This window comes from Arvicola amphibius, chromosome 8, assembly GCF_903992535.2.
Source record: "Arvicola amphibius chromosome 8, mArvAmp1.2, whole genome shotgun sequence".
Lineage (NCBI taxonomy): Eukaryota > Metazoa > Chordata > Mammalia > Rodentia > Cricetidae > Arvicola > Arvicola amphibius.
Window position 1 is genome coordinate 116970799 of NC_052054.1, and position 11551 is coordinate 116982349.

General features: G+C 49.4%; 1 protein-coding gene across 1 annotated transcript in view; it reads right to left on the reverse strand.

Moving 5' to 3' along the window:
* Positions 1 to 378: 378 nt before the first annotated feature.
* The window catches only part of Vil1 (villin 1), a 29598-nt gene continuing 18425 nt past the window's right edge, over positions 379 to 11551 (reverse strand). Inside the window, exons 14-20 of the mRNA XM_038339951.2 lie at positions 11343 to 11522; positions 10728 to 10873; positions 9926 to 10070; positions 9298 to 9486; positions 7090 to 7158; positions 5222 to 5362; positions 379 to 603 (exon numbers count right to left, since the gene is read on the reverse strand). Coding sequence (XP_038195879.1) covers positions 490 to 603; positions 5222 to 5362; positions 7090 to 7158; positions 9298 to 9486; positions 9926 to 10070; positions 10728 to 10873; positions 11343 to 11522 — 984 coding nt within the window. The 3' untranslated portion in view covers positions 379 to 489. The remainder of the gene's footprint in view (positions 604 to 5221; positions 5363 to 7089; positions 7159 to 9297; positions 9487 to 9925; positions 10071 to 10727; positions 10874 to 11342; positions 11523 to 11551) is intronic.

Sequence of the window (11551 nt, forward strand, 5' to 3'; positions counted from 1 at the left end):
TAACCTTATGTTATTCTGACTTATTTCTTTAAAGGGACACATTGTTGGGGGCACTGAATAACCAGTTGTTTTAAGTGGAAATCACCTTCTGTTGGCTTCTGATTGGACTTCTTGTAGTAAACCCATGTTTCTGATGTCATCTGAGGAGTCTGAAGCTTTGCAGAGACTTCTGGGTAAGAGCATCCAAGCCCAGAGTTGCCCTTAGCTAAGCTTTGCCTTTGTCCTGTTAACGTGTGAAGGAGGAGTGAGATGGCACCTGCCTCTCGTGCTTCCCTGTGGGTGTCCAGCTTAGCAGACGCCAGAACAGGGCTCCACGGGGATGCTGCATCTTTCTCAAGGAGATCACTGTTATAAACAGAAGGGACTATCACACTTGGCTCACAGATACAATTGGACATTTTCAGCTGGCATAGGATTTAAAACCAGTAATGGCAGAATACAGCCTTCACAGACAGGGTAGGGACCGCTGAACAGCCAGAACCGTGACTCTCAAAATAGTCCTTTTTCTTTCTTGAGGTTTTGTTGCTTCCATCGAGGTAGAGCAGAGAAGGCAGCTGGAGTCATCCCCAAGGCCTTAGTGAAATCTTCAATGGACAGGTGCTCCTAGGAGAGGATCAGAGGGCAAAGGTCAGTCTTCCCCTGGGTTTGCTTGGATGACTCACACAGATGTGACATATGATCAAACAAAGGAGGAACAAAAGCTAGCACTCGTGAGCCGGGGAGGGGGAAGTGCTGCATGATTAAAAGGCCACATAGTCAACCAGGCTTCTGCCATGCTAGTCTTGAAGTCAGATCTTAGATCTCAACTCCTTCTCTAACGTAGGAGTTGAGATAGCCTCATGATCAGGCTGGGGCCTGAACTCCCTGCTACCAGGCAGTTCTTATGCTGCTGGGTTCAAACCCAGGGCTGTATTCTTAGCTCCAAATGGAAGATATTTCTTTCTTTGAAATAGAGTCTCACTATGTAGACTTGGCTGGTCCAGAACTTACTATGAAAACCAGGCTGGCCTTGAACTCTTAGAGGTAAAACTGCTTCTGCCTCCTGAGCAGTGCGATTAAAAGTGTACACCACCACACCTGGCTAGGAGAGTGCTGTGCGGTTTTTTGTTGTTTTCGTTTTGTTTTTGTTTTTTTGGTTTTTTTGTTTGTTTGTTTTGTTTTTTTTGAGTTAGGGTTTCTCTGTGTAACAGTCTTAGCTTTGTAGACCAGGCTGGCCTCAAAGTCAGAGATCTGCCTGCCTCTGCCTCTGCCTCCCAAGTACTCAAGTGCTGGGATTAAAGACATGAGCCATTTATGTATGTGGGGGGGGGAGTCTCACAAGAAAAGTATTCATGAGGCTAATTCAGAATGATCTTCTAAAGAGGATAGGCGTTTGGTTCCCAGTACCCACATGGGATAGTCATTCACAACTGTATAAGTAGCTCTAGAGAAAGGTTCTTATCTTGGGGTCACATATCAGATATCCTGAATATCAAATATGTACATTATAATTCATAGCAAAGTTAGTTAGGAAGTAGCAATGACAATTTTATGGTTGGGGGTCACCACATGAGGAACTGTATTAAAGGATCATATTAGGAAGATTGAGAACGATTACTTTAGAGGCTCTTACACCACCTTCTGGCCTCTGGACATGTACATACACGTCATAAACTCATTTACACATACATATACACATAATTTCAAAATTTCATAAGTTCAAAAATATGTGGGGGCTGGCAAGGTGGCTCAGTGGATAAAGGTGTCTGTTTGCTATGCCTCAGGACCTTAATTTGATTCTGGAACCCACCTGGTGAAGTAGAAAATGACACCCTGAAGTTGTCCTTTGACCACCATACATATGTGCTGTGGCACCCACACACACGTTTTAAAAAGTTATATGATTCATCAAATAGTAGTTTCAAATCTAGACTCAAAGCAAGCAGTGTCTGCCTGTGCATGAATAGATCAAGCTTTTAATGCTGTCCTAGGACTCAAGGCCCTTCTAGCAACAGGCTGTCTCTGTATAATAACAGCCCTGACTGTCCTGGAACTTGCTTTGAAAGCCAAGCTGACCTCAATCTAACAGAGATACACCTGCCTTCTGAGTGCTAGGATTAAAGGCGTGCACCAGCACCTCCCGGCTTCTTAACCATGCTTGGAAGCAGGTCTTGATGTGGTCCTAATGAACACAGCAAGCAGCAATCAAACACACACATTGCTATCTGGGGCAAGCAAGGAGCCCTCCCTTTCCTCAGGGAACTGTTACTCCTCCATAAAAATCTTGCCCTTCGAAGAAAAAACCGTGAAGTCTGATTTGAATAGTCAGCTCTCAGTAATAATAAGTTCTACATGCATGAGTAAGCCAACCACAGATGGAAAAAAAACTACAGAATGTAGGCATACTTTGCCATTGCCCCTGCACAACACAGCATAACTGCAGAGCATTTAAACTAATAATTTGAGATGGTTTAATGTATATGGGAGGATGCATGACTACCATAAACAAATGGGAAAAACCTACTGCAGGTCAGATGGTGGCATTGTACGTCTTTAATCCCCTCCCCCCTCTTTTAAGGCTGACTAGGTCTGGAGACATGGCTCAGCACTCTGGTATTTGCTGCTCTTTTGGAAGACTGAATTCAGTTCCCAGCACCCCTGCTGGGCAGTTCACAGCTACCTATAACTCTAGCCCCAGGGCACCCAGTGCCCTATGCTGGCCTCTGCAGGCGCCTGCACACAACACACATTATTATTATTACTTTTCTTCTCTTTTTTTTTGGTTTTTTAAAACAGAGTTTCTCTGTGTCACTCTTAACTCCCTCTGTAGACCAGGCTGGTCTCAAACTCAGAGATCTGCTTGCCTTTGCCTCCTGAGTGCTGGGATTAAAGGTTCCTAACTTGAGGCATGCCTTTAATTTCAACCTTCAAGTGTTTAAGGCCTGCCTAGTCTATACACAGTAAGTTCCAAGACAGTCAAGGCTGCATAGTGAGACCCTTTACCCGCCCCCGCCCCCCCAAAAAAAGAATTGGAGATCTGGCATTGGAGCATATGCCTTTAACCCCAGCACTCCGGAGACAGAGGCAGGCGGGTCTCTTTAAGTTCAAGGCCAGCCTGATCTACATGAGCTAGTTCCAGGATAAGCTCCAAAGCTACAGAGAAACCCTGTCTCAAAAAACCAAAAAGTAAGTAAATAAATAAATAATAAATATTAACAAGGTAAAATTTAAAAGGCTTGGGAAAGCGATGTGGTGGCGCATTCCTGTAACCCAGAGCTTGCAAGGTATAGGCAGGAGAGCTCTGGTTGCATGGTGTGTGCAAGGCCTAGTATAAGTCTTTGGCTGTTCTCAAGTGGAGTTGTCCTAGGGGATCTCTGACTCCAGAGTGACTGCATTGAGCATTGTCTTAGCAAACACTGCAGATGCCTTTCAAGCTCAGGTAGGTGTCACAGCCCCTGTTCCCTACCCTGTCATTGGGCTTGCCTCCCAGGCTCAGCATTTCCTCCATAAGGCTCCTGGGAACCTTCCTAGTTCCCAGGTAGGGCAGTAGAGCACCTTGTTTTGGGATGGAGTAAATCAGGGTATCAGTGGGTAGGAGCAGCTGCTGGAGACCAGGTCTGTTACTGGAATCCCCTCCCCTACTTTTATCTGAACTCAGTCAGCTCTGCACACGGATCCACAGGGCCCTCCCAGGCCCCGGAAGGCTGATTCTCAGCTATAACAAGACTGTTGGACTCTGACCCCAGCTAGATGACAGGGACTGCCCATCCCAGTGAACTTGTGTCTTTCATAGGCCCTGCTCTTGAACTCTGGAGGCCTGCCAGCTGATTCCCAGCCTCATTCATGCCCATATCTGCCTCCCTGAGGTTGATTCATCAACATTTCCATTACCCTATTGCTGCCTTCACTGAGACCCACCACGCCACTTTTTTTTCTCTTTTTTCAAGACAGGGTTTCCCTGTGTAACAGTTCTGGCTGTCCTGGAACTAACTCTGTAGACCAGGCTGGCCTTGAACTGAGATCCACCTACCTCTGCCTCCCAGAGGTAGGGATTAAAGAAATGGGCCACCACCTCCCCGCAAGGTCTGAAATCTTACTCTCCCCTTTCTCACAAGATGCATGTTGTATCCATTATTTAAAAAAAAAAATATTCACGCCTTTCATCCCAGCACTCGGGAGGCAGAGGCAGGCAGATCTCTGAGTTTGAGGCCAGCCTGGTCTACAGAGCACATTCCAGGATAGCCACAGAGCTTTACAGAGAAACCCTGTCTCAGAAAAACAAAAATCAAGGGCTGGAGAGATGGCTCAGAAGAGCATCTGCTGATCTTGCGGAGGACACATGGTCATGTCCCAGAACCTATGTCATTGCTTACAACCATCTGTAGCTCATCCCAGGGACTCTGATGCCACCCTCTGACGTCTGCATACAACAGATATGCATGTGGCACACATACAAACATGTAGGCAAAACATAAATACATAAATCTAAAAAACACTTTTTGAAATAACAAAAACAGTACAGGCATGGTGACAGTGCTCACGAGGCAGAGGCAGAGGCAGGAGATCTCTCTAAGGTCAAGGCTAACCTGGTCTACATAATGAGTTCCAGGACATAGAGAAACCCTGTCTCAAATAAGTAAGTAAAGTAATTAATTAGTTACAAGAACAAAAACAAAAAAAGCAGACTTAGTAGTGCCTGCTATAGGCAGTGGCAGGAGGGTCACTGCAAGTTCAAGGCCAGGTTGGTCCAATTCAGCCCAGGCTACATAGTGAGACCCTATCCAAAACAAATAAAATTTTAATTTAAACTTTAAAAGATGACTATCTGACCTCCATTGCTTCAGCCAGCATAGGTCCCCGAAGGCGTGCCCCTGCCGCTCTCCCCAGTGTCTGTGCTCCTGTGCTTCCTCCCTGGGCCTCTTGCCCTCACAGTTGCTGCTGCTCCTCCAGGACGACCTCACTTTGCTCCCATAACTTGGGTTCCTGTCACCTTTCAGAAGGTGACCTCTGACTCATAATGCTCCTGATGCCCACACAGGAGGCTCGTGTGCCTTGGCTGCACCTAGCACCGCCCATTGTCACCATGAGCGGTAATTGGGCTTCTCTGCCCTGTTCGGAGGGTGGGGGGATAAGGCTACCATGAAGGTGTGTACACCAGTTCTCTTCAGGGCACAGTCTGGGGTCGATGAGGTTTTCCAATGAAATGGACGGGTCCTCCTCCTGCTGGGCATGGCCCACTCACCTCCTTCCTGCTGGGGTCCACACCCTCAGGGAGCTCCTCCACGGGCTTGTTCACGAGCTGCTCCAGGGGGAAGATGGGCAGGGGACCAGAACTGAGGGTGGTGCTGGCAGTGAACACATCCATCTTGGGGTTCATGACATCCTAGGAAACAAGAAAACATGTCAGCAGCCACAGGGCTGCATCCCATACTGAGATGCTCTCCATTCTAGGGGACCTTCTTCAGGAGAGCTCTCCTTGTCCACCCCCTCCCCTGTTACACACACACACACACACACACACACACGTTAAACACATCTCCCTGGGTTGGACCCAGAAGCTAGAATAACCTAGCACTCTGCATCTGACCTAAACTATTTAGAACAGGATGATTGTCCAATGACTAACCCTCCATGGCTTCCTCTGGAGTGTGACATCTACTCTTCCCTGGACATTTATGACCCTTTCTCTCATATCTGTTGTAAAACTGTCATTTATGAACTCACTCAGCCTTGACCTAGCTCTTCTTTCTAAACACTGTGCTGTCCACCAGAAAGGGCTAATGAATCACCAGCGTCCTCAGCCTGTGACTGGAGGAGGTGGGAATGTCCTCGCGGATTACCCTCAGGGGCTTGAGAAGTTGCTCTCAGGTTCTGATTGTGTGAGAGCTATCTCTGCCTTGTTTCTTCTGTGGGCCTGTGACAGGCTAGACACACCTCTGACAAATGACAGAAAGACTGAGAGTCACATCGTTCTGCCTGGAGAAGTGGCCCAAGGGTGATGGTGCCTACAGATGTCACAGTTTCCCCAGGTGGTACACCAGACCACCTCGGACTTTCATGTAAAGCATGCCGAGTCTGGGGCTGAGGATGAGGACTGGAGTTTGGGTCCCTGGCATCCACATGAAAGCCAAGCACGGTGGCAGCATACTGTGACAGCATACTCCAGAAGCAAAGACCAAGGATCCCAGAGGTAAGCCAGTTACTATACCAGCTGACCTGGAGAACTCGGGCTTGCAAGAAGACCTTGCCTCAGTAATAAAGTGGAGAGTGATCAGGGAAGACACTCACATCGGCCTCTGACTTCCACACACATGTGAACACACATGCACACGCACATGTACACACACATCTCATACACATGAATGAGCAAAAACTTGCTACTCCTGGGAGTCAGAATATTTTGGAATAGAGCCTTAAAATTTGCTAATTTTGTTTCTGGGTGTTTTTGTTTATTTTGAGTCTGGGCATTTCTACATTCTCCTGTCTCAGCCTCCTGAGTTCTGCAACTATAGTCATGCATCACTGGGGGGGTGTTGAGGCGGCTAACCACTCCCTTGTTTGAGGGGCGTGGCCGCCCCAGGGGCGGAGGATACCTTTAAAAGAACCGGATTTGGGGTAGGCCGGCCCTTTTTTCCCTTTTCCTCTTGGTTCGCGTAAGTTTATCCCATTTTTCTCCCTTTATTAAAACTGATTTATTCTAAAAGGACTATTTTTGATTATTTCCAAATTCCTCCGACCGCCGCTACACTTGGCGCCCAACATGGGGGCCCCCCTTTCTTTCTTTAGAACCCCAGGGGTTCTGTCTCATGGGTGGCAAAAAAAAAATTTGGAGCCAGGTGGTGGTAGCGCACGCCTTTAATCCCAGCACTCGAGAGACAGAAGAAGGCAGATCTCTGTGAGTTCGAGGCCAGCCTGTCTACAAGAGCTAGTTCCAGGACAGCCAGAACTGTTACACAGAAACCCTGCCTTGAAAAAAAAATGCAGGCCATTTTACTAGGAAATGGAGAGACATGGGTGTTACACAAAGACGAGGACTTTCACAAAAAGAGGGAGGAGATGGGGGTGTCTTCAGCATTCCCAGCTCCCATGCCATGACACCCCCATACTCACATCAGCAATCTGGCTCCAGTCCCCAGAGTTTCCGAGCTCAGCCTTCAGGTCGTCATAGGATTTGGCGTTCTGCAAGCAAAGCAAACAACAGATCAGACCCCATCTCAGCAGAGGAATTAAAGGTGGAGAAAAGGTTGACCTGAGACGAAGTTGGGAGAGGGGCAGGAAGTGGTTCTGAGTGAGTGAGTGAGTGGGTGAGCAAGGCCGTCTCTAGTGACGGAGAGAGAACAAGGCCAAAGGGGATAATATCGGGAAAGAGCAGGGCAAAGTGGGTGATCTGTCCCTGCTCAGCTGGACAAGAGAATAGAGAAGAATATGTGCTTCCCTGACCCCTTATGAGGGTCAGGGAAATATGCACATAGCCACAGGCTTTATTGAAATCCCGCCTACAAGGGATGGGCTCTGGGAAACTCGGGGCCTGGGGCACTTAAGGGGAGCCCCAACAGAGGACAGGGAAGGGAAAGACCGTTTTAGGACCCTCCTCCATACACAAGACCCAGGGCCTAGCACCCAGAGTGACACATCAGAGCTCCCGAAGTGAATTATGTTTGCCGAGTGAATGAGGGCGAGAAAAGCACAAACAAGAGGAAGGAAAGTCCACCTGAACTGCCTGTCGGGTCAGGGGCTGGCGTGATGGTGAGGCCAGGAATCCACGCTGCTGCCTTCAGATTTGCTTAACCTGAGGTTGGGGTGATGGCTAGGTGGGTAAAAGCATTTGCCTCCCAAGCATGAGGAATGGGGTGCAGATCCCCAGCTCTCACAGAAAAAAAGCTGGGTAGGTGTAACAGCTTCTCTGTATGTAACCACAGCCTCTTAGCCTCTCAGAAAGTGGAGACGGGGGACCCCGAACTCCAGGGACTGACTAGCTAGACTAGGTGGACCGATGAGCTCTGGGTTCAGAAGGAAACCCTACCTCAGCAAAGAAGAGAATGATCACGACACTTGATATGAACCTCGGCCTCCACGTGCATGCATGCACATATACACATGTGCTTATATGTCCAAGCACACACACCACACACATGTGGGGTCAGGGGAGACATGTTTACCCGAAGATGAAACAGGCCCCTCAACAAGAGTCAAGAGAAAAGAAAAGGCGGGGAGGAAGGGGCAGCAGACTTGAGGAAATTAAGCTCTCTGCCCCTAAAATCAATCTGTTCTGGCAATTTAAAACATCCAGAACTACAAGCCTTGGAGGAGGGGCAGAGCAGGTAACCCCTGGAGGCCTGACACACTGTCCCCAGTAAGAGCACATATGCGGCCCACTTTGCTTAGACTTTAGAGCCAGGGGAGTCTGTCCTCTAGAGCAGCAGGCGTGTCCTGGGCTGGCACTGCGGACTCTCGGGGTCAGCCCTGAAGGAGTTCTTATGAAGGGACGTCCTTTGCTTGTGGCTGCTCCTGAGCACGACTGTGCCCAGTCAAGAACTGAGTCTTGAATTTTCTTTCATTCTAACCAGTCTCCCACAGCTTTGCACAACACAAAGGCAGGACACTATAACTTCGCTGTTGTGGGTTATTTGGTTTGTGTTCTGACAAATGAAATTTGCCTGGAGATCAGAGGGCAGAGCTAGCCACTAGTTAACAGAAGCCAGGCAGTGGCGGTGGCACACGCCTTTCATCCCATCACCTGGGAGATAGAGACCAGATCTCAGGGTTTTTTTTTGGACTGAAGAACAAAGAGGAAGAAAGCAATGGGTGGCGGCCCCTCTGTTTTCCCGACCGTCCAGGTTTTTACCCCCTTATCTGCCTCTAGGTTTTTATTGATTAAGATTAATTAACATTTCACTAAACCACCCCTCCTCCATATGTGCATGCTGCCAGGGCTCTGTCCATGCTGGGAGAGTGCTCTGTCACTAAACTAAACTCACAGCCTTTTTTGTTTTATTTTGTTTTTGATTTTGTTTTGCCATGTCATTCAGACTGGTTTTGAACTTGAAATCCTCCTGTTTCCGTTTTCAAGTCCTAGGAACACAGGCATGTCTCATCCGCTGTGTCTACAAGCCTTAGGTAAAACAGGGTCTCAACTAGCTCAGGCTATCCCCCATCATACCAGGTAGCCAAGGATAGTCCTAAACGTCTGACCCTCCAGCTTTTACCTCCCAAACATTGGGATCACAAGCTTTATATAATCATGCCCGACCAGTATGTGCAATGAAGCCACCCGGAGGGAGGGTATGCTGAGCCGTGAGGACTTGATGGGCTACTCACAGACCACTTGAAGGGATCCCAAGCCAGGAACCAGCCTGTGAAGGTGGGGGGCTCGTTTCCTTGCTTCACCACAATGATGGGGGTGTCAGGGTCTCGGTTTCCGGGGTGGGTCTTGAGGTATTCCTGCACAGTGGTGGCTGCGGCCTTCTTCTCTTCCTCGTTGGCATGTTTCCCTATCCAGAAGAAGACCTGTGGAGAGTGGTCCCTCAGTCGGTGCGTGGCGAGCAACAGGGGCATTCTTCATGTCCACGGGCTCTGCCTTGGCTCATTGCTGATGCCAGCGAGGAAGATCTGTCACTACTCAGCCAGTGACCTTAAGCAAGGCCTGTTTGGGCCTTGACTTTACATCTGTGTTGTAAATGAGGTTGCCCAGAGCTGCTCCGTAGATAGCCTGAGGCTATGTGGCACTCTGCTTCCCCAGAGCCCAAGACCCCTAGCAACATTCTTGCTTCCTTCCATGGAAATAAAGAAGTTGTGGGATGATCGGGGCATGTCCCTCTCTTTTCCCCTCTCCAGGAGGAAGAACTGGGGCCTCCAGACCTTGATGTTTCCCTGCAACAAAGCCCCTGGGCCCTTTGGTGCTGGGAACCAGGGTAGGGAAAGTCAGTTTTTAGACCTCTCTTTTTACCTGGTCCCAGACATCCAACAGGAACACGTCGTCCTCCTCCAGGTCATCCTGATTGAAGTCAAAGATCTCTGTGGCCACAAAGCGCCCGGTCTGGTTGGAGCATTCGAAGAGTCGAGGGGTGATGACTTGGGTTTCCTCCTGCAGCCTGTAGGGTGGGCAGAGGTAGGTGTGGGGCGTAGAGACGTGAGGAACACAAGGACTGCAGAGTTGATGGGCTCTTCCATGGAAAGGCTGGCTTCCCACCAGATGCCCATCTCTTCCAGAAGCTCATCTACAGTCCTGGAGAAAGTTCTTCCTGCTATCCTCCCACTGTCTCTCTTCCCGTGCAACTATAGTACAGAACTTTTGCCTTTGAGTATTCTTTGGATATTCTTTAGAAAGTAACATTTGGAAGAGGGTCCTCCCACAGCATTCTGGGGGCCTGTGTCAGTCTCTAGGGGCAAGGCGTGGGCTCTGGCACTTGCTTCCTCAAGTTCAAGCAGATACCTCTGCCTTCTTTTTTTAAAAAATATTTATTTATTTATTATGTATACAATATTCTGTCTGTGTGTATGCCTGCAGGCCAGAAGAGGGCACCAGACCCCATTACAGATGGTTGTAAGCCACCATGTGGTTGCTGGGAATTGAACTCAGGACCTTTGGAAGAGCAGGCAATGCTCTTAACCTCTGAGACATCTCTCCAGCCCCTCTCTGCCTTCTTGAAAACCCTCTTTCTACAGAAAGGCCCATGCCTGGCCCTAAGCATGGCGCAGTGAGCCCTTGCTAGGGGTCATGGGGGTGAGAAGAGATGCTAGGATGTTACCGCTTGCTGTTGGCATAGGGCGCCTTCCCCCCGAGGGCCATCCAGAAGTTGGCTGGCTCCTGTCCCTCCACAACCACTTGTTTCTCCGTCCGAGAGATAGTGTCAGCGACTGTCTTGGCCATCTCCCGCTCATCGCCGCTGCATCCCTGGGAAAAGAGGGAGGAAGTTCTCGTGCGGGAGACCAACGTCGGTGCCACCCACCTCCTCTCCCTCCTGCTCCGTTCTGCCAGAGCTCCTGGGTCTGAGAGGGTCCTTCTGGACCAGGATGCCAAGCACACCCACGAGGGACAGTTCTTACTTTTCTCTATCCTTAACAGACTAAAGAATGGCAGAGGAGATGAGGGAATGCACCTCATGCAGAGGAAGAGAGACAGCACTAGAGACAAGGCAGGGAGAGAGATGAGAAAGACTGATTCTGACAGAGAAGCGGAGAGGCACAGAGAGACCAGAGCTACACAAAGAAGACTCTCGGCCTACCACAGTAGACCTGTCAGTGGGACCTGGTCGTCTGAAAGCCTCCCACCTTTGCCCCATCTGCTCTGTGACTGAGGGGTTCCCAGGACCCCCTGCGCATCATGGTGTCATGGAGAAGGAGGCCTGTGGTCCCTCACGCACCTTCCCACACCACAGGTAACAGCAGGATGGAGTCTTGAGTATGAAGACATCATTGGAGTTGAGGGAGGTGGCCCGGGCTGTAACCTCAAAAGCTTTGGTGTTATTGGCACTGGTTCCCCGGACCTGGAACAGCCGTGTGGAGGGCACAGGCTCCGTGTTGTTCTCTCGGGAAGTGCCTCCCTGCGGGCGTAAGGGGCAGGCAGGAGGAC